The sequence below is a fragment of the Varroa destructor genome, unplaced genomic scaffold, assembly GCF_002443255.2.
Source record: "Varroa destructor unplaced genomic scaffold, Vdes_3.0 BEIS01000002.1, whole genome shotgun sequence".
NCBI classification, from domain to species: Eukaryota; Metazoa; Arthropoda; class Arachnida; order Mesostigmata; family Varroidae; genus Varroa; species Varroa destructor.
In genome coordinates this window covers 33072972-33098557 of record NW_019211455.1, presented here as the reverse complement: position 1 = coordinate 33098557, position 25586 = coordinate 33072972, and the positions used below count along the sequence as shown (strand labels likewise).

The following is a 25586-nucleotide window of genomic DNA, read 5'->3' as shown; positions in this document are numbered from 1 at the left end:
ATTGTTGTATAAAGTATAGGTTCCACTATTTGTGAGAACATATCAGACGTCATGGTTACATACTGTCGAATTTAAAGGGTTTTCAATGCTTATTATGAAATAACGTGTTTTTCCACCACTTAGGCAAGCTGAGATGACCAAGCGTTTCATGTTGCATTGCGTGCGTTTATGTTCCCCTAGCCTGCTAAATAAAGATAACACTACAAAGATTCCATTTCGGCAGGCAGTTTTCGATATCTACGTTTTCCTTACATTCGCCCATCGATTCACGCTATAACCAGCTGAACTCAAAGGTCCTCTTCATTATTTATATGCAAAGACTAAGCACGCAGAGTAAAAAAGTTCCACAATGATACGTTACTAAGTTAAAACAGCTACTGATGAAGACAATAAAACATCACTTATAATAATAAATAATTGGTATAATATCGAGTGTACATTTACATATCGTACATTTCAGCTCAGAATAAATTTACAGACTGACAAATTAAATTTATCGTTTATATCGATAGTTTCCCTTTTTTAACGGCACAATTTTTCAAATTCCTGTCATTTATTTCTATCCTTTTACTTTACCCGATCAATGCTACTACCATACACACAAATCAATCTGCTTGCCGTTATCGCAAGCTACGACTGATAATATACGTATCGGATGGTGACTGCTATTTTCTGTGCAATCCCATCTCCTCAGTTGAATGTTCCTCCGCTCGATTCTTCTCGTGATGTTTCTTCTGATAGAGCTGTAACAACACCCCATTGGATCACGCAAAGAAGCCCACAATTTGTGAAAGCAAAAACGTAGAACACGAAAAGACGCATTAACTACGTGATGCGTGTGCCTGCTCTATCCCCTTTAAGAAGCCCCACCGCCCCTTCGCATTGATCGCAACCCAATAGTACAGCCACCAGCTTCGTTTCATTTACATTGTATCATCTAGATCCATTTACATTGTATCATCTAGATCCTAATAAGTAACTGCGACTTTGCAGCTGCCAGTGCTCAAGTAACCGTGCCTCCTTCCGGGCCCTCCACCCTCGCCTGTCACCCTCTATGACGCCAGCGACGACGATCAATTCTTGAAAATGTAACCGCCACATGTGCGCAGCGTCTAACCAATAGCCGTCAGTGGCCATTCTGCGGTCATTTCCTTCTATTCTACCTTTCACTAGTTAAATCAGCTCATACAGTCATTTTTTTTTCTTCTCTTTCATGAACAAAACTCCTACTGATTACCTGTTTGATTTAGGCTTTTACGACGTGGAGATAAAGAGGAAAAACGATAATTGGCCATATTGGAGTAGAGCGCCTGTTCTCGTTCCTTGTTTGCAATAATTGTGAGGAGTGCAGGTAAAAAACCTTCTATTCGCTCAACAATTTACGATGACCATAGGCAACCAAAATGCTTGTTAACATCGCCAACTGGGTTTCCCTAATTCTATTCCGTTTTTTCTCCTTCGGGTCCTAATCCTGGACAGATGGAATCGTTCGTCCATTGTACAAAAACCTGCGCTGTTACTGCTGCGGTGCTTCCTGATTTTCCGAGAGTTCTTCTTATTCTCCCTTTTTCATTCTAGTTCTTGGCCCCGCAACGGCCACGGCAGCGGCCGCCACCGCCACCGCCACCGCCGCCGTCTCCTCTTTGACGGTGAGAGTAGTATCTTGCGCGCAAACGAGTCGCCAAACAGCGTAAGGCCAATTCAGTTTAGCGTCCTTAGCACTGTGAATGTCACTGGCTTTTACTACAGCATAATGTCGAAATCGTCTAGCTTCATCATGTACATACGACAAAACAGATAACTGTTCCAATCTTGCATCGTTACACATGCCGCAGCAGGCCGGCAGCATATTCAACGACCGTGTCCATGGTTAGTGCTGCACGCAAACGTCATTTATATATTCTTAGTGTGCGTACGCTGCCTAGCTGGCACTCACACAGGCAAAGGAATGATATACAGCTATGATAAAAATTAGAAGCTCACCGATAAAAGGCGGGTGTGTCGGGTTTGCTATTGCCCGATACGTTCCAAAGAAAATAACTCGATTCTGCGAAATCAAACGTTAGAATGCGGTTCGGGTATGTTTTTACTATTAGCTGGTTCCGTGGATCGCCGTTGACCTGCCGGGCTGTTCCCGTCAAAGCGGACCTCCTCCGCCCCCGCCTGCTAGAATCATTGCTACTGTTGGTATAACACAAAAGAGTATACGCTTCTTTCGCAGAGCCTGGTTTTACATGCGCCGTCTGCTCATCTTTGCTTGGCCAAACCAATATGACCTTTATCATCCGTACCAAAAGCCAGTTCTTCTATATATGTATAATACATCGTAGGCGCCTATTATTCTCCTCTCGGGCTGAGTCTGGACCGATAGCGAAGAAAAAGTATGATATGTCTCTTCTATTAACAACCATACACACGTATCATGCGTAACTTTCGCTATACGAAAAATCGACAGGCCTTTAAAGTAGACATCACACTACGTACACCTAAGACTATGACCAAAGTAAGCCTACAAAATGTGTGAGGTAAGCGACCACAACAAATGTTGTAGTGTTCTCCGTTAAATAGCCCTCCGATAAAAATATCTTCTAATGCGTTCAACTTAAATAATAAAGGCGAACATTTTTACCTATCTGCCAAATTCATTACAAAATAATTATTTTACCTCGGTATGAATAACCTGTAATACCGGAACGGCCAAAGCATCATATTTAAATAGAATAAAAATCTATATTGTCCTTCAACTCTGGCACGCTTTTCACTGTACCTGTTCATTAATAATTTATTACACTAAATTAAATTATTCAGTTATCATAGATCATTGCTTAGAAATTTACTTTAATTGTTACTCGATCCAATTATCTGATTCCAAAAACTAAATAATGTATAAGTTTTACACGTACTTAGGTGACGCCCCCTTTGTATTATGTATTTTTTTTCAAAACTAATCCTTTATTTACAGAGAGTCGGCTATTACTGACCATTAAAAAGCTCTTTCATTGACCTTCTGTTGTTAGCGTCTCGTCCAGGTACAATATGTTCCCCCTTTTTTCACTTCAAGCTCTAAGCATAGGCATATTGGGTAACAAAAACATCACTGTCAACCTTCCATATTCGTTTTTCATCCGTATCGAAAGCTGTCGAAATAATCTGAAACTGGTATGGCGGGTACGACAACGGCTCTATAGTTAAGAGCACTATTGAAAAAACATCTAAAGAACGCAGCATTACGAGCGGTTCTTAAGTTTCGTCCTGGCTCGACTTTTGGATAAAACTGTTTGTTGGATAAGCTTAGACCTTTTGGCTCTGTAAGTTCTCTATGCGTGCTACAAATATGCTGGGTTTCTAGCGTTTGTTGTTGTATTGGAAAAATGTGCAATAATACGGGTGTAAAAAATTGTTTTTCGTAACAGAGCATACACACTTTTGGAGACTCAAATAAGAATGAAATTTTGTGACAGATGAAGAATGACTCTAGTAGAGCAATATCGTCTAACTACATGTAGAACTTGGCTATCTGTCACCAAAAAAAAACAAACTGACAAAGGAAAGCATGAAGCAAAAACGGGCCTCAGATGAATTTTGACAAACCTAGTACATTAGCCCAGCCAGCTGCCACTATCTAAGCGTTGCCCCATTCACGCACCATATATCGTATTCCATTACACAAACAAGTTATTGCAAATGTTCGACAAACACGCGATTTATCTACATCTCATTTAACACTTTAAAGCGTGTGAAAGGGCTTGTATACCTGCGGTAACCTACATTCTGGCCCTTTACCTCCCTGTAATTCTCCGACAGGACGTTAATAACAATAATGGACGATAATTGAATTCACGATACGGTAATATAATGCAGCACAGAAGTCCGAATTAAACACTTCATGCACATCGGGTTTGTTCTAAAACAATTAAAAAAGAATTATCAAGATACGTTCAAATCATTTATAATGCGCATTATTTTGTTGTTAAAAATTCTGTTGTTCTTAACGTGTATTAGTTATATGATGAACGTTAAACACCTTGCGAACTTCTGCGGAGGCTGTTCCACAACAGTTGGGCGGGGATTATTAAGCCAGATACAATTGACAATTTTTGTGTCCCATCTGGGCCCCGTCTCTATCGCTTGGCTCAATGATTCCAAAATCCGTTGCTCATAGAGGTGTGTACATGACACCGCGTGAAATGAATAGGAGTGAAAAAGCAGTTTGATATGAATAAGAATTTTTTTTTCCTAAAAAGCCATTTTTTGCGAGGCAAAACATAAAGCAAGACGTTCACATTGCATCTTCGTTTTTACATTGACATTCACTTGATCTAAGTGTTATGCCGGCTTCCTATTTGAAAATTAATTTCAGATCATTAAAAATAGTACCGGAACCGAAAACAGTAAAATACATTAGAGACAAAATCTGACGTTATATAAAGATTCCTGGTTGAGAACGTACAAACCTGTGGGTTGCGTACATTGAATTCACAGCGTTAATCTATATCATAAGAACCTTGAGTAAATCAATTAGATATCTGTCGGTTCACGGTAAAAGTGCATACCGTACTTCAGTTGCATAATTTTAGCTAGATAATTTATCAGTTACGCTCAGTCAGGTAATATTCGCGGAAAGGATTCTCACAACAAAGAGTCTTAGATACAAAGGCGTTCCTTTATTTTTAGGAAAAAAAACAAACTTCAATTACAGACGTTGTCAAGCAACGCTTACCCTTCCAGGCTAATTGAATTATTTCCGTGTTCAAGAAGACATGCAGTAAGACAATGTTTCGCGTCTAGTGTTCGGAAGCAGTCGACTTTGTAGGGTCAGCCCTTTTCCGGTAGGATAGATCCCAAGAATAATTTCGAATATACTCAAAATGTGAATTATCTGTTTCTTCCTTTCGTCGGCGTGTCGTAACAGTCGCTATTTCGAGAATTCTCTATAATATTACCAGTTAGATCAGGTAGAGCGTTAGTAAAGCTTCAAGTTGTGCCAAGATACGCAATTTGTCTTTGTGTACTATATCGCTTTTCCTATCGACGCAGCTATGCTCTTACGCTCATGCATTTCTTTCATGGTATCTGCCAGGTCATTTATTTCATAAATTTCGACTTCTAGTGATAAGAAGGCTTGTGGTTCCTTTAAAAGAAAAGATGTTTTCTGTATCTTACTATCTGCTAAAGAATTGATTACTAATTTCGAATTTTCACGTGTCTAGCTCGTATCTACATAATTGCACAAAAGCCGCCGATACTTAAGCTTATGTAATCTACTCAATGGCACAAGCGGTATTGGTGTTCAAACTTATGTAAGCTTCTGTGGTAAACATGTTCAAGACTAAGCACATCAGGCTTGAATCAAGTTAAATGGTGTAGAAACGTGACGTTGCTTTCAGTTCATAGTTGTACTTTTCCGTTTGATCGCAGAGCTTTGTTCGGGCGCCATATGCACGAGTAAGCGTGAGGCCCGTTAAAATACGAAATACAGTGCTGTTAGGATGCCAGATTTTTTGGTGATTTCAGCTTCTGGCTCGCTACCTGTTTGACTATTCTAGCTGGCAACTTTTGCTCGAAACTATAATATGAACGAATAGTGACAAGGAAGATAAGCGACAGGTGAAGATTGGTGGTTTGATTATACTAAGAGGTATATCCTGAAGTTAGGCAGTTGTAGGGAGCAACAGTCTTTATTTGCCCTTATAATATTAACCTGAAACATACTTCTCCCGCCGCATCATGGCGATTGTATATACATATTCAAAACAACTATAATATTCCTTCGTTAATCCGCGCATAACTTTCCAATAGCAACCGTGTGTCAAAAAATACTGATAGATATAAAGCCTCCTTTAACTACATTTACATACAAAAAATTTGAGCAAAACCAAACTTTGTGTTGATAGCAGCTAAAAGATCCTAAAAATGTGAGGGCTCGAAACGGTCAATCAGTACTAAAGTCGCAGAAAATTTCAAGAACGCTAACCGTTGGAGCATATCTTGGCTGTCTAATTGGCAATTGATATTCCGCTCCTCAAAACGACTGTTAATTTTGATATGAAATGTTCAGGTGTGCCAAAATAGCTTTTTGGGCTACGTCGATGAATTTTCTAGTGCTTAAAATCCATAAGCTACTGAGGATCTTTCGGTCTGCTTTGCGGACACCTTCGTCGAATTTTCAGAAGTCGCACCAAAACTGCCAATTAAGTAGACCCTTGATTTCACGCGAAGAAGAAAGCATATACTTTTGGTTTTGTTCTGCGTGACCACATTGGATAATAACCGGTCTTCGTTCAAATTCAAAAGTAAGGCTTTATTTCGAACTATATCATGCGTTCGATGTTTTGTTTCAGAAAGTATAGGTTTCCCTTTGGTACTGAACATAGTGGGCAAGCTCATAGCCGTTACAAGAAGAAGCCCGTGAAAGTTTTTCTAATTTGAATGTTCTACCCTATAAATATATATATATATATATATATATATATATATATATATATATATATATATATATATATACAACAGTTGAAAAAAATCAGATACTCGAGTTGTCTGATACGAGGCTAGTATTCACAGCTTATTTGCTAGCTGAGATCGTTACCGGCTTCGGGCGGCCGACCGAAACGAGATACATCCTTCAGGTGCAAGATCCCATCTTTGAACGTAAAAACAATTTTTAACAGAACTTTCAATTATGTACACCGCGCAAATGTTCTGAATTGCTTCAACAACTTTTTGATTTGAAAAGCGAAATAATTAAGTATCGAAAGTGCACTTTCCTTTTTTATCTGGAACCCCCATTTTTGAAGCTTAAGCTAGGCTTTAACGCTTTGTCTGCCCTATGTAAAAGAAACGGAGCATTTTCGAATGCTATGTAGAAGTGAGTCAACAGTAGAAAGATAAACAAGCAGATAAAAAAATACACGGAAACCACGTATTTTCTAGCCTAATATTGTAACCGACACTCGTTTATACATTTCTATGCACATTCTATACACCTCTGTTCTTAAGGGCAAAACACATTTTTCCAAACGCGATTCTGACTTACAAAAACTATCGCGCCTTGAACTAACAGGCTGTAACAAAATATGACGGAATAGTATGAAAACTGAATAATTAGTGAGTGGTAAGCCGATATGAATAGTTGATTTACTGTGGCAAAACTTTTTATACTTTGTAGGTTCACAATTAGCCAGAAGCGTGCCTGGCTGGGCGTTCGTTCCTCATTTAACGCTTGTGATTTCGGTTTGCAAGGGACACCTTAATTACGCGCAGATTTTTGTGAACTTAGAGGTCCGCTCATGGTTTTGTAATATATATTCGTCAGGTACCTCAAGTAAATCTCGAGCGACTATACCAATATAGTTAAAGACACTGTAAATATTTTTTACCCTCGTCTCTAAAATCCACGTTATAATCATGGCAAAAGTTCGACACAGATTGAACGGGCCACAGATTGAATATAGCTAAATAGTCCGAAGTAAAAAAAGATTTGCACTAGCAACACTTCGTTATAGATTAGCACCAGAAGACTTATTTGGTAACAGATGCGTAAGTAATTATCAAGACATAGCTAAAATAGCGCGCCTATTATAGTAAACGGCTTAACATGGACGGAACATTTTGCATCAGCATTCGCTTATAAAGTATGGCCGTATCCATCACTGAGATGACACTGGGTCTTCTCTATGAGTCCGCTACATCGAGCTTTAATTATCTCAGAAGGGGAATCATCGTTTCGAATACTACTAGCAAGAGGCGCAGGTTTCGTTCGTTCTAAAAGCCCTGCTTTGCAGTGTTTTAATTGCAAACCAGGTTCGCATTAGCTGTGTGTAACTCGTTAGGTTAGGTGCGGCCAGTGCTTACGTGCGGCCGAGGGATTTCATTTAGGAACAATTTTGTGTCCGACAAATGGAGAAAATCTATGACCGTTACAGCTGCAGCCACGACAACCGTAAGCGATATATTTGTCGATGAATTAGCCGTAGTTGGAAGGGCAATTAGAAGTGGGCTATTGATTGTCCGAACATCTTCAATCTGTAAATTGCGCAGGCTGATTATTTTCTTCTAAAATAGAAGTACAGTTATTATAGGTTATGAAGAGGTAGCGAAAAAACAAAGCAGTTTTTTTAAAGGTCGTCCCATTGATTGGTAGCCATCGGGTTTCTCCTAGCTGTGGACTTTTTTATTTATTCCAGTGTAATAGCGGCATCATTAAACCGTCAGACACTGTTGTTGGTACGTAACAGGAGCAAGACAAATAAGCATAGGGTAATCGCCTTTTCCGCCCCTCCTACCATATGCCAGCGTTGCCTTGGGCCTGATCCGATTTCCTGCCGCTGATCTGATTTTCTCTCCTAATATTCTAACTGTTAACTACACATTATCGATACCACAGTACGTTTGTATCTTCATTAGCGATGCTATTCCTCATATCAGTATCGTTAAGCGATCGGCCTATGTCATTCGAGGACAGTTTCTGGTTCGATCGGTAAAAGCTTTGCTATGCATTCGCATTAGGTAACAAAACCCACTTAATGACTAGCAGCATTCGATTTCCGTTATCACATCAGTTGATAAGATAGGGAAATAACCATTACTATTATTGTTAAAGGTAAACCAATGATATTATTTTCGAGCCTTTATTACATAATTAATATTATAAGTGACAGCATGGAAATATATAATCTCGTATATAAAAAGGAATAAAAAGCAGATCGGGTTATAAGCTAAACGCAGGTGTATACATACGAGATCTGATTTATTCCTAGATATTGGTTGTGCGAGGAGAACAAAAAACATACACGAAAAACGACGAGAGTAAAAATAATTAATAATACAATATTGATAAAATAGTATCTAACTAATAAAACAAGATAAAAATGTTATTAATTTACCGTCAAATAACGATCCATGCAATCTGTTATCCTTGTCGTTATTATATAGCCATCTATCTGTAAATATTTATCAAGTAAGAGTTTTTATTTTTGACCGGACAATCTGGAGCACTAACAATTTAATGACACATCTATCAGCTTAGTAATTTTTTTCAAATACTCGACAAGACTATAAGGTCGTCCAATATGTTCTAACGGTAATGACCGCTTAATTCAGACATCTCCTTCAAATAGTGTAAACTAATAATGTACGGAAAAACTCATCTTTCCCTTTTAACACGTAAATCATGTCAATTAAGTTCCAACTTTTCTCAGTGGTGTTATGTCTTGCCGCGTATCAAGTTTTCCGAATCCAGCTTAGGCCGCAACTAAATGATAAAGATGACAAATGTTCATAATGCTTCTGTGTATATATAATATATAAAATATCTTATTTATTAAGTAGGTACTTAGGATGCAAATTTGCCATTAGTGAGTTTAATGACAAACCGTAAATTCATAGGATACATCATTGTTATTTTTATTACCTATCACTGTTACTAACGTTGGGTCTGTGACCGGAAAAATAAGAGTCAATATTCCTCTACTAGGAATGACAAAAAAGTATTTATAGAGCAGAAGCTTTTGTTATGTTGACCTAGATAAAATTAAATATTGCTTGTATTATTGTAAAACAAATATGATTCAGTTCGACGCAAATGCTTCAAGGAGTACCTAGTTCGCGAAGTATAGCGAACGAAAGTTATTAAAAAAGCAACTTAAGATCAAAATGAAAAACATCCTTTATAGAACAAATAAAGCGTCCTTGGTGTCCTTAATCTAATCATCTCCGGATAAGGGTATCGAATACCTTTGGGGAGATAAATACGGGGATAATGCGGGGATAGATAAATAATGGGGTAGTGCGAACCCTTATCTACATGAGTTTCGTTTAAGTTTCGTACGTATCTACTGTTGCCTATAGTAAACCGTTCTTTTTTTTGTTAAATCGATATGAAAAATCTACATGTTCTCCAGACAATTTCAGTAACAACAGCAGTATTATGGTATGTACAACACCTTAACGCTTACAATATGCTGCACAATATGAGCATCACAGAACCACAGAGTTGCCCTGGGCAACAGCCGATATCAGGAAACGAATACGTCTGCTTTGCTTCCTCCTTCCTATATCGACCCATTTGATCGTCATTATTACACCTTAACAATAGTTCAGTATTTATCTGCTAACAACAGCAAACAATATCAATTATACTGCATTATAAATACAACAAATAAATTGCAAAATTATAAAGGATATGTACTGACAATTATCATACAACAATAGTGAGTATAGTACTGTAATATCCTGACAATAATTACTTTTTTATTCCGCTATTCCTGTTTTTTTTTTAATTTAACTGCGTTTCTGGAAGCACGCACAGATCAAGGCAATAATAATTAGAGTACATTGTAAGTTTGCTTGAAGTGCACTCGCCAACACACTTCAGAGCTCTAAATTTTGTCCAGCTTGTGTTCAAGTAAACACGAATTAAGAGTATCTTGTAAAACAAACCAGTCATAACCATCTACATCGAATCCTGTGTATTGCTTTCTCCCCAACTTCTGAACCTATAGGTTGCTTGGAACTTTTAAAAAACTCATCAAGGCTGTATCATGTTTATGACATTATCATCATGTCTCGTGCGTTTGCATAGCGCTGATACGAGACTGAGTTCTATCAAGATGCACTCTGATGTTCATAACCGATTTGTACACGACTGCATATGTATCTCGACATATAGGAAGAAGGTGTGACTGAGTGGTAACTGGCCGATGGACTCACTGATTGATCACTTGGCTCATGTTTCCGATGCCCCCGTCATCGGTCTAAACACAAAAATACACACACACACACGCGCGCGCGCATGACATGCGTTCAGACAGAGGGTTTGTATTAGTGAGATCCATCTGACTTAGTGTTGATGTGACATTGGCCTGTTTGGCAATACACATTGACCTGTTTCCGCCTTCTATTTATTCATATCGGGCTAATGATGGTAGTGATGCGAGAGGTGTGCAAGCTCTATTCGCTGCGGCTCTCGCCACAGCCGATGACGCCACTGTTGACCCGTAGGCCGATCAGCTTCCAGCCGTCATCAACACTTCAAAGGTATCATGGCACATCGTCTACATATATAGTACATAGATTTATCCTTCCTGAATAATGATCTTCCCGCCCCCTAAATCGCTTTTCGTAATGACCCTGACACGTACATGTCATCCAAAGAGTCATATTTCGTAAACATACAATGAAGCTACTATAAAAGATCTTTTATCGACTCTTCTCGTTCAGTAAAAACTATACCACAGAACCAGTCTCGTCTGAAATGTTCAACAATTGTCCTAAGAGCTCACGTTTAACTCCAGTCATCTTTCTATTATTAGGCCATTCTTGGCAGAATGTAAGGCAGTGGACCTCAGATATGAACATGAAAATGTTTATTCAAAATATGCACCATTTTATCTACGATCTTTTACCACTTGGACGATAACTTAGCTATTCTGATGTTGGAAAATTTTGTGGTAGGAGATTAAAAAATTTGATACCAAAGAAATGATAATCTCTGGGAGCAATACCTAGTGTGTACTGTGAATGACAAGCGGCCTCTAACTCTAATACCCAATGGTCAAGTGTTGTTGTACAATGGAATCGGTCTAGCCCTGTTCACTAGTTTCAGCTGCTCAATGCAAACTTTGTTCTTGTTCTAATTCAATTACTGATAATACACTTCAGCAGCGATCGATGGACCAGGATTCACGAGCCGTAATGAATAACACCTACACTGGGCCACAAAACAACCATTACACTGCTTCACGGTGAAGTCTCACCGGTTTAGCGGCATTTAGCCACTGATGTGACTATCTGCGATTATTGTGGAAGATACATTTTTTGTCACAAATTAATTTTCCCTCAAATCATGTAGCACTCACTTGCGCTAATTTATTCAAGTTATTTATTCAACTGGGATGAAGAGCTATGCATTTTTACATAAGCCTAAGTGCATCGACCGTGGGACAGCGCATCAGCCCTTTCGACATTTCGTCGACGATATGTTCAAGTTAGACCATTTGAACATTTGGTGGGAAATTAAAATGAAGCTGAAACAGATTAGGCAAGCTATGCCTCTTTTTTCGTTTATTTTCATGACTAATGTCTACTACTCTAATCATCTTACTCTTACACTCGTTCATCATTATTTTAACAAGAACAAGAAACACAATTATCTTTTCAAATACTTGATCTCGTCATGCCTTTTGCTCTTATCTAGTCTAGAAAGTATCATCAGAATGCTCTTTTATTAACTTCATCAGGGTCCTACTACTCCATATCTATTACTTTAGCGTTGACTTAAAAAATACCGTATATTGAGGAATATTATTTGCACCAATTAGACTATGGTAGTTAAAAGGGTTCTTTGGCATTTTGTATTAGTTTACGTCACAATCTAGGATATCATCATCATTACTCCTCTTACACGTTACGTTGTTGTTCACTAAGGACGACGTGCTTCGCGACTGTATTTTGTATCGGGAATATAAAATCGATACGTAATATACCCTGTCGAACAGACTGATTTATTTCGGTTTCTGTGAAAACTGAATCGAATGCTTACGAGACAGTGTTATCTTCAAAAAAATAAGTTATAAGCAAAGCCACAAGCAAGGAAAGTACATTAAATCAAGTCTGAACCTTGAAATTAGGCGCAAATATCTTGCCCCAACTGTGGTGGAAAAATTGAATTAGGGTGAAAAGCATTACACTGTACAGCCTATTGATAAAATAGTGTACAATACAAGACTGCAATGCTAACATGTGCCATAATCTTTATATTTGCCAATCAGCTATAAGTTAATACATGTACCTGATTCTATAATGGTAATATTTATAATCATGAAATGCATATGAACTGTATGCAAAGCGCCAGCAATACTCACGCCTTGCAACATAACGCGCATTTCTCTCTCTCTCTCTCTCTCTCTCTATATATATATATATATATATATATATATATATATATATATACACACAGGGTAATGAGTTCGAATCAGGAAAAGCTTTGGCGAGCTGTTTCTCGTAAGAGGCATGCATTCATAGCTCTTACTGGTAGCAAAGGAAAGCCAGACCTTTCCAGAACGGAGCAATGAACTTGTCACGGCGAGTAGAAATGTATTACTTTTAGAGTTTAGGAATTCCCCTACCATATTTCCCCCAAAACTAAGTATCTTACAGGCAAATTTCGTGGCCGGCTATGGTGACCTCACTAAACTTGTGTCGATTTGTACCGGACTGGGAAGGACAGTAAGAGATTCGAGGTACTTGTATTTATATCTGCCCTGATTGTGCATGACAGTAATTGCCCGGTTACCTAAATGTAGATTGGCGATACGTCTATTAAAATTAGCTTCAAATTAGACTCTGACTTGTTGTTTTTACCTTGATGTCTCTTTTTTTCCAGTTCTTATTCATTCCAGCTTCCTGTTGTATGCTGTAAGACCCCAGGAATACCCTGCTTATCTCTCGGCAAACATATAACTTGAAGATCGTAGTATTCTGTTTTCAAGGAGACAGTTTATGAAATAAAGTATACTGTTTTTGGTTGCTCGATAAGCATTACTTTGCATTCATATACTGTATTGATTATTACGCCAAATAAGTTGTTTTGATAATATTAAACTCTATTTTCCTTTTCTACGCAAGATCATTTTCATATCAACTCAACGACTGAGTGCATATTTTATCAAGTGTATCATTTGAATAAAGCCACAATTTGTCTTCAAAGCATTTTTGCATTATGGAGCGGGTATAGTATTAACAAAACTCATTTAAAAAATCCTGTTGCATGTATCCCTTTCCCTCGAGCGTGGAAAGAGTTCATCTAGTCGTTTACCGTGTTGTTTTGATTATTATGTGTTGCTAATGGGGCTTTTTCCTCCATACGTTTCGAATCACCAACTATCATAGCAATATTACTAAGATCGTGCATAAGATTTTGGCTAATTCCAGTCCATTCTAGATTCATTGTTCTTTTTCTGGGGCCGCGTACCATCGTACCTCCCTCGCGGTAAACCGTCCAGTAGCCTTTCTTTCCCTTGCCCACTCTCCCACACCAAACATGACCCACTCCACCGATAGGTATCCAGAAACGTTTGTGTCTCATCCAGGCCTCCCTCTCACTTTCGTATGTGGGTTCTGTTGGCTGGCGGCCTGCCTGGTTGGGCTGCTACTCATTCTGTTCGCTGCTTTGGCTCACTCTCACCCATCCAGTGTCTCCTTTCCGCCGAGCGGTCCGCTCGTAACAGCAGAATCAGGCGGGAAGGATAACACACCATTCTAAAGCCTGCAGCGTTTGTTGCTACCACTGCCACCATCGCGACCACTAACGGTGACTTACGTTTGTTGGCTGTTTAGTGAGGACAGTGAGCAGAGATCAGTTGCCGCCGCGGCTGCAACGAGCAGACGAGCGTGTAACGAGCGCTGGTGGCAGCAGCATCGGTGCAGACGACAACAGCGAAAGAAGCTAGATGAGGTGGAATTGTTGTCGCTGCTGTTGTTGTTGTGGTAATAGAAGCAGCACCGGAGGTCTTGCCGCCGTCGTTGTAAGCGAAGAGCGGCCAGTAGTAGTGCGCCGGCCCGTGAGCACAGAGGGTGCCTTGTCGTCGATTGTCAGTCACCGCGGCTAATGGTGGCCGCCGTGCGCTGCTAGTCATACCGTATCATTACTTACTAGCATATCTAATAGAAGATTAAACTAGACAGTTAGCACGCGTCCGCGTGAGTACATATCAAAAGCCAGCCAACTATACATGCACAGTGTACACATGATTTTAATCATGAGAAACGCTATCCACTTGCTGCAATAGACTAAATTACAACAATATGTGCAAGTCGTAGTGGTATCTGTAGTAATAGTTGTCGTCGACCGTAGCGTTATCGTGCATGTGATCGCCTCTGAATGGTGCAAGTGTGTGTGTATATGTATATACATATATACGTCATATAAAAATAGTCGTATTCAAATGTGCTCTTCTCCGCGCGCTGCTAGCGACAGTTCACTGGTATCGCTGGATTATCGTAATATTCGTGTCTATATAGTGCGTGTTCTATTCGTTGAGGGCGTGTAGTCGCACGGATGAGACCGGGCCAAAAAAGGACATCTCCATCAGCCCTACCACCAGTAGAATCGAGGTGTCTATAACGTCTTACGAATAATAGAACTGGACGAATAGCAAAGCGAAAGGCGAAGCTTTCGCCGATATCCGATAAGTATTTGATTCAAATCCAGCTTAGTGAGGATGTTTCTCAGTATGTGCAATAACAACAAGGGCAACGGAAAACCAATGTCCTGAGTCAGAATCGGGTGATGTGGTAGTAACATAATCGTTGTCAGCATATACCGACTTTGTGGTGATATTCGGTGTAAACTTGAACGTATTTATTAGTGCTAAAAACGCAAACAACATCGAGCAAGGATTTGTTTAGTGGTTAACTTTTTTTGTTTACACGTGTATGTCTGTCCGATCTGTGTGTATGTAGCCTAGAATTCGGAACAAAGCTTAATGGACGTCTGAGTGCTATTGAACTTGCTATTCTCCCATCAACTGATATTTTAAACATATCATTATCGCCACCATTATCATCATCATTGTGTTTGGCGCTGTCAAATAAAATAGAGTGCCTTTTAGGTGAGATCTGAACGTGACGATCACGCGATGGGGTCTGGCCAAAGTTGGCTGTGAGAGGCGTAAGCACAACATAAAAAAGAGTGAGTAGCCCCCGCGCACAAATAACTTTTGCCCTACTGCCGCCTTTTTCGTGCGGCAGTTACAGCAGCATCAGCTGTCAACCTGCTGTTGCTGCTGCTGCTGCTGCTGCTGCTGTACCAGTAGGAAGTACAACAACAAAAAGGAACAACAAATCGAGATCGTCAGCTTCTTAGCGTAGTTGGACACACTGGAGCTGCACTGCGCATCGGCAACATAACGCAGCTTTGAACAGGAACAAAGGAATCACAGACAAGGGCAGCGTAGACACAAAAGGTAGACACTTCCGAGATCAGGTATGCTAATGTTGTTATGTACATACGTAGAAATCAGTAATATATTCATGCGTTTCATTTATAATCGAACCCGTTTATAAGATTATAAGGGGGTCATTTAAAATATCCACATAACAAAAATATAGAGCCGTTTCTTGGCCTTTACGAGATCTAGGCTTACTGTACTTATTTACCATTCTTTGGGCGGCTTCTTTAGTACTTACAGGAGAAAGTTACAATATGTGCATAATTTCTAAGTGTCACAGCAAATTAGACTTCAAAATGCCCATGTATGATCCATGTAATCAATGGCAGTGAACAGCGTTCTGGTAGGGAGGACGCTAAGTAGCGTTTCTCCATTCTAGAAGTTCCACCGCACTCTGCCAAGAAGATATTCTGCGGGTCTGGCGTGTTGGGTCAGTTGAAACAGCAGCCCGTAGTACGAACTGTGTGGGTCTCATGTCATTTTAAAATATACTCGTTTTCTGTTTTTCAAGTGTCAAGCCTACAAGTGAACTTGGTGGCTTTAACTTTGCAGATTTACTTGATCGCGTCTAAAATGGACGCTGCAGCAATCTTCCTGCACAGTGTAAATCATGCGTCTTTAAAGCTCTTTAACACGTTTTTATAGTAACATCCGTTAGTAAAGGGTCAAATGCCTTAGATTTTACTGCATCAATGTGAATAGATCTCTTTTATTATTGAACTTTCCTCACTTTGGCGTCAGCTTTATAGATGGTGGAGTGTTCGGATATACCTGTAGTTTACTCTGAAAAGAAGCCTGTCTTGGCGGGCGGTGGAATGGGTCAATCTGCATGAAATGCGGTTGCGTTTCATTTGTCTTAAGACCATAATAGTGTAGCCACACCGCATACGGCCTCCTTCCTCCCTCTATTTAATGTCAAACCACTTAACTCAGGTGTCGAAAACATTTTTGCTCCGCCTGTACTGTTCTCCGATCACATAATTTGCATTTAGCGCTATATGTCTCGCTGCCCAGCCTGCACTCGTGGGGCATCTAAAGGGATGTCCGAATATACCGTCTGTGGTCATCGCTATTTTACAGGCATCACATCAGATAATAATACCCTTTATACCTCAGCGAGAAAACTATACTGAATGAGCTAGGGCCCAGCACGCTTCTGTACCCACTTAGACTGGGGGGATGGGGCAGCTTTAAGTTTCTAGCCATGCGCCGCTAAAATTGTTGCATGCGACTAAAGGCTCTGCTTTCTTTTAATCAGACTTCAGTTGATAGGAAATGTCTGCTTACTATAATTGCAGATACCAGGAGTGTGCTGTTTGGCTCAGTGTTTGGGTCTTTATTAATGAATTATGGACGGTTGAAGGGGCCGTTCGCTATGATCAATTTTTTGTTGAACAGCATAATCTATGCCTGAAATGCCCTCGTCTAAAGGTACCGTTCTGCAGATGTCCGTTTCTGCCTGAAGGAGTGTACTGTTGTCCTAAATATCACCATCAACAAAACCCTAAGAATCTTCCAATCGACAAAGAGAAAAGTTTGCTTTTCTCATTATACTCACTCATGGAATTCCATTGTTCTGTTTTTTTTGGCTTCTATGCCGGTAGCAGCGGCGGCGGCGGCAACGACGACGACGATCTATTAAGATTAAAGAAGCTATATCAACGATATAACTTCTTTGCAGGTTTAGATGGTCAGTCGTAGACGAACATAAGGCTTCATACCGTTCGTCGTATATTTTTCACCAGAACCAGATCGAAATAGGGTCGCTAGCAGAGCCCTGTGAGGCAACCTGATGAGCTGTCGAAGGGTTGTTTGGATCCTCGGCAGCAAGGCATCTACTTTGTTAGCTGTTGGGTGACTCTGACAATCTGTCTCAGGGTTTCTAATTGGGTGAGCAGGTGTTATGGATTGTGTTTCTATTTGACAACTCGGGTCTCTTCTACTCTCGTTCTATCTATTTATCTCTATAATCTTTCCGTCTCCCGTATGCTGAAGTTGCCTGTTTCGATAACAGAGGGCATTTGATTTTTCAGCGCACTTGTCTACGGCGCGTGCCTAACCTCCCACAAACCCACAAAGTAACTAACAACTATAAATCGAAGAAAAAGGTTTTCCACTGACTCAGAAAAAATCCCGAGCCTTTTCTAAAAGAAAAATTATTATGTTCTGCCAAAGTATTATGGTTGCTCTCATTACTTATTCAGCCTTGAATGGAAGACGTGTAGTTGCATATTCCTGGACTATTATATACTTATCTACCTGCTATTTTGTTGATTTACTCAAAATAGGTACGTTGACAAAACCAGCCAAACAAAACCAGAGGTACAGTCCTATTAAAAAGTTATCATCTACCATAAATGATCTCACGCTTGTGAATGGTAGGTTAGTAAGATCGTTGAGGTCAAACAAAACTTCCCCCACTATCGATTATTGTGTCTCGTCACACTTGGGACCTCAAGCCTATGAGTCAGCACGACAGTAAAAAAACAGCCCTAAATAATTACAATTGTATCTGGCGAGAACCGTGTCTATGTAAGCCTCGCATTAGAAAAATTATGTTTCTAATAAAGATCTGTGAAAAGGGTAAGATGCTCGAAGTAACACTAGATCGAAAGACTGACATTTTAAGTAACGCGGGAATCATCTTCCATAAAGTTATGAAATTTTAGAGTGCCTTATCCAATACACTATTCGCCGCAAATAGATGGAAAAAAAACTGGGTCCGTCCATAAGGTCCAATACACGTGCAAATAATATAATGCTAGTTAAGCAAGAATTAAAAATGTCCTCTAGTGTGCAACAAATGAGATTTAACAAACACTCCGTGTGTGCGCATGCTGTTATACGAACATATACTCATATAATTATATAGATAACTTATCTAAATATATGACGATAGGTCCTAAGGCTAAAAGATAATGCCTTTTAACATTCTAAGAACCTTCACTGTTGCAATGAAAATGAGTGTTTACACTGACGAGTCAATACGTAAGCGAATGCGTCAAATACGTTTTTTCTGATTAGTCAGCACGATCAAGCTAAGAACGTAAAGATAATGTATGTACGCCGTGCGCATCACGAAAAAATACTCAGTTATATATCTGTAATGGGTCAAAGCGTTGCTGGGTGATTGTCGGACGTTTCCAGTAATAACGATTGTTGCTTTTCGCATCAACAGTCTGAAAAATGTTGGATTACATTCGTGTTGGAACTGTCTTCTTGAGAAGATAAAGAATCACATCGTACGTTTTACTATGTACAATAAAAAGTGTGGATCAATTTAGTTTAGCGTATTTAAGAGAAACGGGAAGTATTGCTGCAAAAATAATAACCTTATTCGATATAATCAGGCTTACCAAGGGCATGCCTTATTTAGCTCTTTTAAATTCTAAAAATCAATGGATATTGTTTAAGATATAAAATAAAAGTGTAATAATATGAGTTGTTTTTGATCAATGAAATAATACGGTAACAATTTTTGTTTGTATTCATTTCTAGCATTTGCGAAACAATTATAAAGATTTCAAGCTGTAAAAACGCGAAGTATCGGCTATCGACAATGCAATAACAATTTATCGATTGTAAAACGCGCTTACCGCTAATAAAAGAATATTATTATCAATATTTACATTTTAGTTAGTGAAATGCTGCCTTGATTTTTGATGGAGAGAGCAATCATTCATTATACATGTATCCATCTGGTTGTTGATGCTAAGCTTTGGGATATTGTAGAAGCGTTTTCTGAGACTCTGCCGTATTCTACCGTCTGTTCTAATGAATTATTACACTATTAGTGTGTGTATCTTTTGATCACAACGGCAACAGAATTACCGTTCTGCTAAATTCCGCCGTTGGCCAATCGTGACGTCGACGCTGCGGTTGCTTTGGGCACTGTTGCTGATCATCTGAGTTCTACCGTAGGAAAACTGGACATTGCCAGCCGGCCAGTCCACACAACTAGGCCACTAAATGTGTCTGACCGTACGTTCTCGTAATACATTGGACACGATAAATCCTTCCGTGGTCTAATAGGCATCATCAGATACAGATGCAGATGCCGCTGCTGTTGGAAATGATGACCAAAGTCACGCGGACGTTCGTGTACACATTGCTGATGTTAACGCTGATGATACTTGTCTTCGATAATGATCTATTTCTTCAGAAATAGACGATCGACTTCGACCGATGGATAGGTGTTAACTTGACTGTTCTTATCATTGCTTCGTTGCTTCTATAGCTGCCGCCTAACAACAGACTGCAATGGGGTTTTCACTGGATCTGCTGTCTTTTCAAATGTGCAGCTTTTGTCACAAGTTTTCAAAGACACTTCAGAAGAACTTCACTGCCCTAGTTACCGCTACAATCACTACCTCCAGCTATTATTTGCGTCTGTAGTGTAATGACCATTACATTTTGAATATATTATATATTAGGTGTGTCAACCCTATTTGTCCCCACAGTCCAATGACTTCATCGATTCGAAAAGACAACTTAGCATTCGTATGTAGCAGACAAGAGTGTTTTGTAAGACAGGATTAGCGAGATAACTCGTGGCATGCTACATAACAAATATTGAACACGGTGATTTTTCCAATTGTTGCATCAGTTTAGCATCTATAACATACAGGGTGGGCCAAATGCTAGTCTTTTATTTCGTTTCTTTTTTATATTTCTGTACGAAAAAATGGTTGTGGAACAGACTATCAAGCGCTACACATAGAACTGTTTTTTTCATAAGAACTTATATCGAAATGCGGGTCACATACCGTGACACCCTGCAAGTGTTGCGCAGAGTACGGCGACACTCTTCACTGTCAAAAGTGGCAATAGCAGTCGATGGCAAACTCTATCATGAGATGCTGCAAACCTTTTTGCGGACCCATATGGGCGCTCTTGATGCAAGCAGCCTATGGTTTCTCAAAGAAAAATCAATATGCTCGGAACCATGCTTTCAGGCCGGCTGATCTTGTTACATGGCGATAACATTGAATGCACTCCCGGGTACCGTGATTAAGTTCCTATCAATTTTCCCTTGTGGCTATGCGAAGGACAGTGTGTCAAACAGCGCCTAAAACTGTTTACGGCCTGAAACATTGTATTTGTAAAGTGATCGATAAAACTGATATTAAACTATGCAGAGTCGTAAGTTACGCCAAACGAATCTAGTTACGCAAACGCCCCTAGGCAAGCATCGGCTGATAATGTTTTCCGATAATGTTTTCCATGTACTGGGCAAATTAAGCTTGCTGGGGCGGACTAACGTGTGATTAAAATCGTGCAGAAATCAATTGTAGGGACAACCAGGATGACAGCGTAAATATTCTGCGGTGCTCTACGGTCTTTCATGAGCACTTAGAATGATGACGACTATAGCGAATGTACTCTGCTGTTCCGTTTATGAAGATAGCGCCTGTCCGAGAAGCGGTGCAGTCGGCTTCAAAGTTGAACTCTGGTCAAATTTATAGTTGATAAAAGGCTTAGAATTATCACAACGGCCATTACCTTACCGAAGGCACGGTAGCTCTGTGATACTCAGATCAACAGAGTCTTTTCTTGCCATATTGACTATTCCCTGAACCGGATTCGTCCCTGAACAAATCCTCGCGAACAAGTGTAAAATCACTCAATTCAATTCATGGAATTTGAAATAATCGTGTATAGAAGTAATCTCGACCCACTAGATACTTAGGTTTCAGAATAAAGACGCAGTGTCATTGACCTACATGGCAATCGTTTTCAATTCGATTTCACTATCCTCCTTAATAACTAAGACGTTATATATATAATTGTTGTTGAATACAAACATTTCAATGCAACAATATTTTTTTTTTATTTACTTTTAAATTAATAGTTGAATCAAGAAAGGTGTAGCATATTGCGACAGCTACGTTATTCCAAAAAGCCGGGGTATACTCGTATCGATTGGAGGCAACCATCTTTCCGTTGGCCGAACTGCCGTTAGACACTATATCAGACAGACATCACATATCAGACTAATATTTGTGTGAATTTGGGTACAGTAAATCAACCGAGCTTTTTGTTATTGTATTCGGAGATCAAATTGACCAAATCAAACGTTTCTTTCGCACAGAATCGAAATACACCCAGGTTCACTCATAGACTGAAGAGAAGGATTGGAGGGATAGTAGCAATGTGGTTGGTATAACTGGGCCCTTTGAGAGGGTTTTTATTGCTTTCATCGACCTCGTTCTTCACTGTTGCTCGACGGTAGCGCGTGTGCTTGTATGAAGTTCTGCGCTTTGTTAATAATAACTGATCGGCTGATAGTGGCGCTGCTGCTCCTGCTCATTATTATGAGTGTGAAACTAGCGAGGAGTACCGTGCAGATTCCGGTTACTGGACAACTGGAAGCTGGTAGATAAAAAAAAAAAAGATGAATGGATAAATGAATAAATGAAGGAAGTCAGGGAAGAAGCAGAGGAGGAATGGTGAGAGAGAGAGAGGAAGAGAAAGAAAACGTTTGAGAGAGCAACTGAATCCCCCTAACAAATCCAGTAACGTCTGTGGTGGCCGCTGTCTTGCCTATTGGCAATTGCTCCGAGGTCTGCTGGAATAGCTGCTAATGCCGGTAGCGCAATGTGACCGAGTGACGAGAACTGTAAGCGGCCACCCATTCAAATAAAAAGGGGAACTATACTGGGGGAAAGGAAGAGCTGAGGACGATTGAGAAGGAAAGAAGAGAAGTCGTTTCCTGCAGCTTGAATCCAACGATGGTTGTTCGGTGGCAGTTGTCTAATGGTTGGCCTCACTGGCGGTGTCTTCTGTGCGAGCGCTAACGAGTCGATCTATCCTTGCCATAGTCAGAGCGAGGCTCGATCAAGACAGCTGTTACACGACTGGCAGGTTGGCCCACCAAGCGAACTTTTTTTTGCTATATCACTTTTGTCATACTCAATAGCGGTGTGCACGACAATTCTAAATGCCTTTGTGAATCCTTTCACAACCACGTACCCCCTTTTTTGTCCCACGTTGTGTTTCAACGCACACGCACTGGCTTCTGGAGTTCCCCCAAACACATTGTTCCTTTATTCCGCCCCCACCGCTTACCAACTTCTTCTCAATAGTCGTCCTTTCAGGCGATGGGCTATCTGTAGGACAATCCGCGACGAGTCCGATTCGCCAACCATCGCATCGTGTTTCTGTCTGACGCCGACAAATGCGCCATTCGTCCGGACCGGAGAGAAGCTGAACACATTCAACTAGACGAGAGTCATACGCACTGTCTCGAATGACAAGGAGACCTATTTGTATATTATCCTGAATAAAAAGATTCTGCTAGTGCTATGAACTATGAGGACGTTATTTTGTTCGAATAGCTACGTGGAAATATGTATCCACGGCGTCGTACACTCACCAGTTCGCTCTGACTAGGGTTCTCTTTGAATGATGAACATCCAGATGCGATCAAGGTCTTGCTAACTGGAGCATTGACTGCAAACATTGATGTTGTTTCAGAGATAGCATTAGAAATAACGCACACGTACATAGGTACGGACATAGCGGTACTGTCCTTTCCATGGGCGTGGACTTCAGTGCTATTGTGTTCTGAAAACCTTTCAGAAATGCCTCACACGAGTATGCCGTCTCTTTTTTTTTTGTCTATCAATGACTTGCAGAAAGTCATAGTTCGCTAGGGAGGATCGAGGATGAGATCGCAGCGCGAGGTCAGTGAGCGCATCCTATGTATCCTGGCCCGTTCTGCCCACCTAGCTGACGAGACGTCCGTGTCGGTTTTCCTATTGACTTACTGGTAGGTCGATAAGGAACCTGAATTATGAGCTCAATCATCATCTCATATCATCGTTATGAACACCAAATTTAGCTGTAACTTAACGCGCCTAATATGTTATATAACACAATAAATTAACCATTTTTCGACATGGCCGCTTTTCCAATAAACGTCGTGTACTGTGAATGTTGAACCGTGAAAAACACCACAAAAGTCGGTCTTTTGGACATAAAAAAGACATAAAAAAAGTGCTGATGATACTCATGTAATAAAAATCTATGACTGAGTAAGCGCATCTTACCAGAGTAGAGCAGCCTTCGTGAAAAACCGTAGAGTCATAGGGTATACATTAGTGTCAAAGAGTTAATTTATTTGGAGTTCGTTTTTCTTCAGTATCGTTTGTCAACACACATATCTTAAAAATGACGATGACGGGCTAAACACTCTTCATCAACCGTTGCGCCACTTGATCAAGCCAACAGGCTTACTTCGTTCGTTAACTAATTCCTGTGTCGGTCCATTGATCTCTCTGTTTCTGCCACCAGCACGCTGCTTCTGTTTTGGTTTTGGCGCGCGCAAGTTTTTTGGGTTCGGTCAACAAGTTAAGAAATGCAGCAGCAGCAGCAGCAACATAGATCGACACCCGTGAAGGTGGTGGTAACCGAACATCATCATCATCACCACCACCGTCATAAACGTCAATCCTCGAATATTCTGAAGCCGTCTCCCGATTTAGCAGTAACAATCAACGCCAAATATAATACTTTTACTCTTGATTTCCGCTGTGCTGCTGTCCTGTTTGCAAGGATGTTTTCTTTGCAAGTATGGAGAAAAGATGCGTTGTTTGAATGTTTAAATAGACTTTTCTGGTCGGCCGACTTTGCTATCTCGGGCGCAGCTATGACCACACCGCAGCAGGCCAATCTTCTTGTTGCGCAGCTACTGACTCTTCTCTATTGACGCTAATTCCACCGCCAGGCCCACTCACGGCTGTTGCTCGTGCCACCGAATCGAGTAGTACGAACCCCGTGTGTGCGTGCAGCAGACATACCTGACAGTCGGGACGCTTCTGCCAAGCTCAAAATGGCGGACAATGTCAAAACAGTGCGCAGAAGCACCACGACGCTACTCTGATATCAGAAAATGAACGAAAAATGATGAGATATTATAGTGAAAACTCAATGATGATGACTCTGCATTTCGGTGACGTCTTTCTCCCCCGTGTTCCTCTTCTGATCTTTTTCTGCTGTTGTTCCACGCGTGCAAAAGTAGCAGCCTTTATTTTTTCTTTGCTTGACGACTCTGTTTCTAGACTAGTCTGGTACAACGCTGTCTGGCAGAGCGCGCGATCAAGCAGCTCAATCGCTTTCGTTCGGAGCGACCAAACGCCGCCGTCTGCGTCGGCATGAGGCAGATCTGGCCATGCTGATAACCCCCTTAAGACAACAACAGTCGTGAAGCTGATGGTGAGGATGACAAAACGTCGCAGAAATAGTACCGTTATGCAGCTGAAAGCAGCCAGCTCCTCCTTGCTTTCGCTATTTTCTCGTTATCTTCGTTCCTTGTTTTCGTCGTCGCACACTGGTGCGCTTCGTCTGTATATTATACATACAAAAAATCTACATATAAACTCAGCGCGGCTGGCATAACGCGACGCATAATGATAATTACGGAATTAGCCGTTACACCGGTTGTGCTGAGTGGTCCTGCAGAGACCCTGTTTTTCGCTACGAGGATCTGGCTTTATTAGTGGCCTTCATGACGACTTCTGCAACTACAACTACCTATTGGCAAGAGAATCGCGCACTATCTTGAAACGTTTGCGCAAGGCTCAAGAGATGTATGCGTTTGTTCTTATTATAACATTGGAAGCGACATTATAGAACATG

General features: G+C 40.4%; 3 protein-coding genes across 20 annotated transcripts in view; 2 read left to right on the top strand and 1 right to left on the bottom strand.

Annotated features, from left to right (window-relative positions):
• Positions 1–13680, top strand: part of LOC147757691 (uncharacterized) — a 64588-nt gene extending 50908 nt beyond the window's left edge. Inside the window, exon 4 of the mRNA XM_086981318.1 lies at positions 13382–13680. Within this exon, the coding sequence (XP_086837444.1) occupies positions 13382–13458 (77 nt within the window). The 3' untranslated portion in view covers positions 13459–13680. The remainder of the gene's footprint in view (positions 1–13381) is intronic.
• Positions 1–25586, bottom strand: part of LOC111244579 (uncharacterized) — a 52607-nt gene that overhangs the window by 2227 nt on the left and 24794 nt on the right. Inside the window, exon 1 of one of the 13 annotated variants that reach the window (XR_015322101.1) lies at positions 4721–4752. The exons of 7 other annotated variants lie outside the window; for them this stretch is intronic. Coding sequence is in view for 2 of the 6 variants with exons in the window: in XM_086981323.1 (XP_086837449.1) it covers positions 22144–22319 (176 nt within the window). In the remaining 4 variants the exon portion in view is untranslated. 5 more of the 13 variants (XR_002670969.2, XR_015322097.1, XR_002670970.2 and 2 more) reach the window with 5 other exon arrangements.
• The window catches only part of LOC111244938 (protein O-linked-mannose beta-1,2-N-acetylglucosaminyltransferase 1-like), a 98270-nt gene continuing 86933 nt past the window's right edge, over positions 14250–25586 (top strand). The window contains exons 1-2 of one of the 6 annotated variants that reach the window (XM_086981300.1): positions 14253–15111; positions 15609–15688. The gene's annotated coding sequence lies outside the window, so the exon portion shown is untranslated. Of the gene's footprint in view, positions 15983–25586 lie in introns of all 6 variants that reach the window. The other 5 variants (XM_022792548.2, XM_022792549.2, XM_086981298.1 and 2 more) reach the window with 5 other exon arrangements.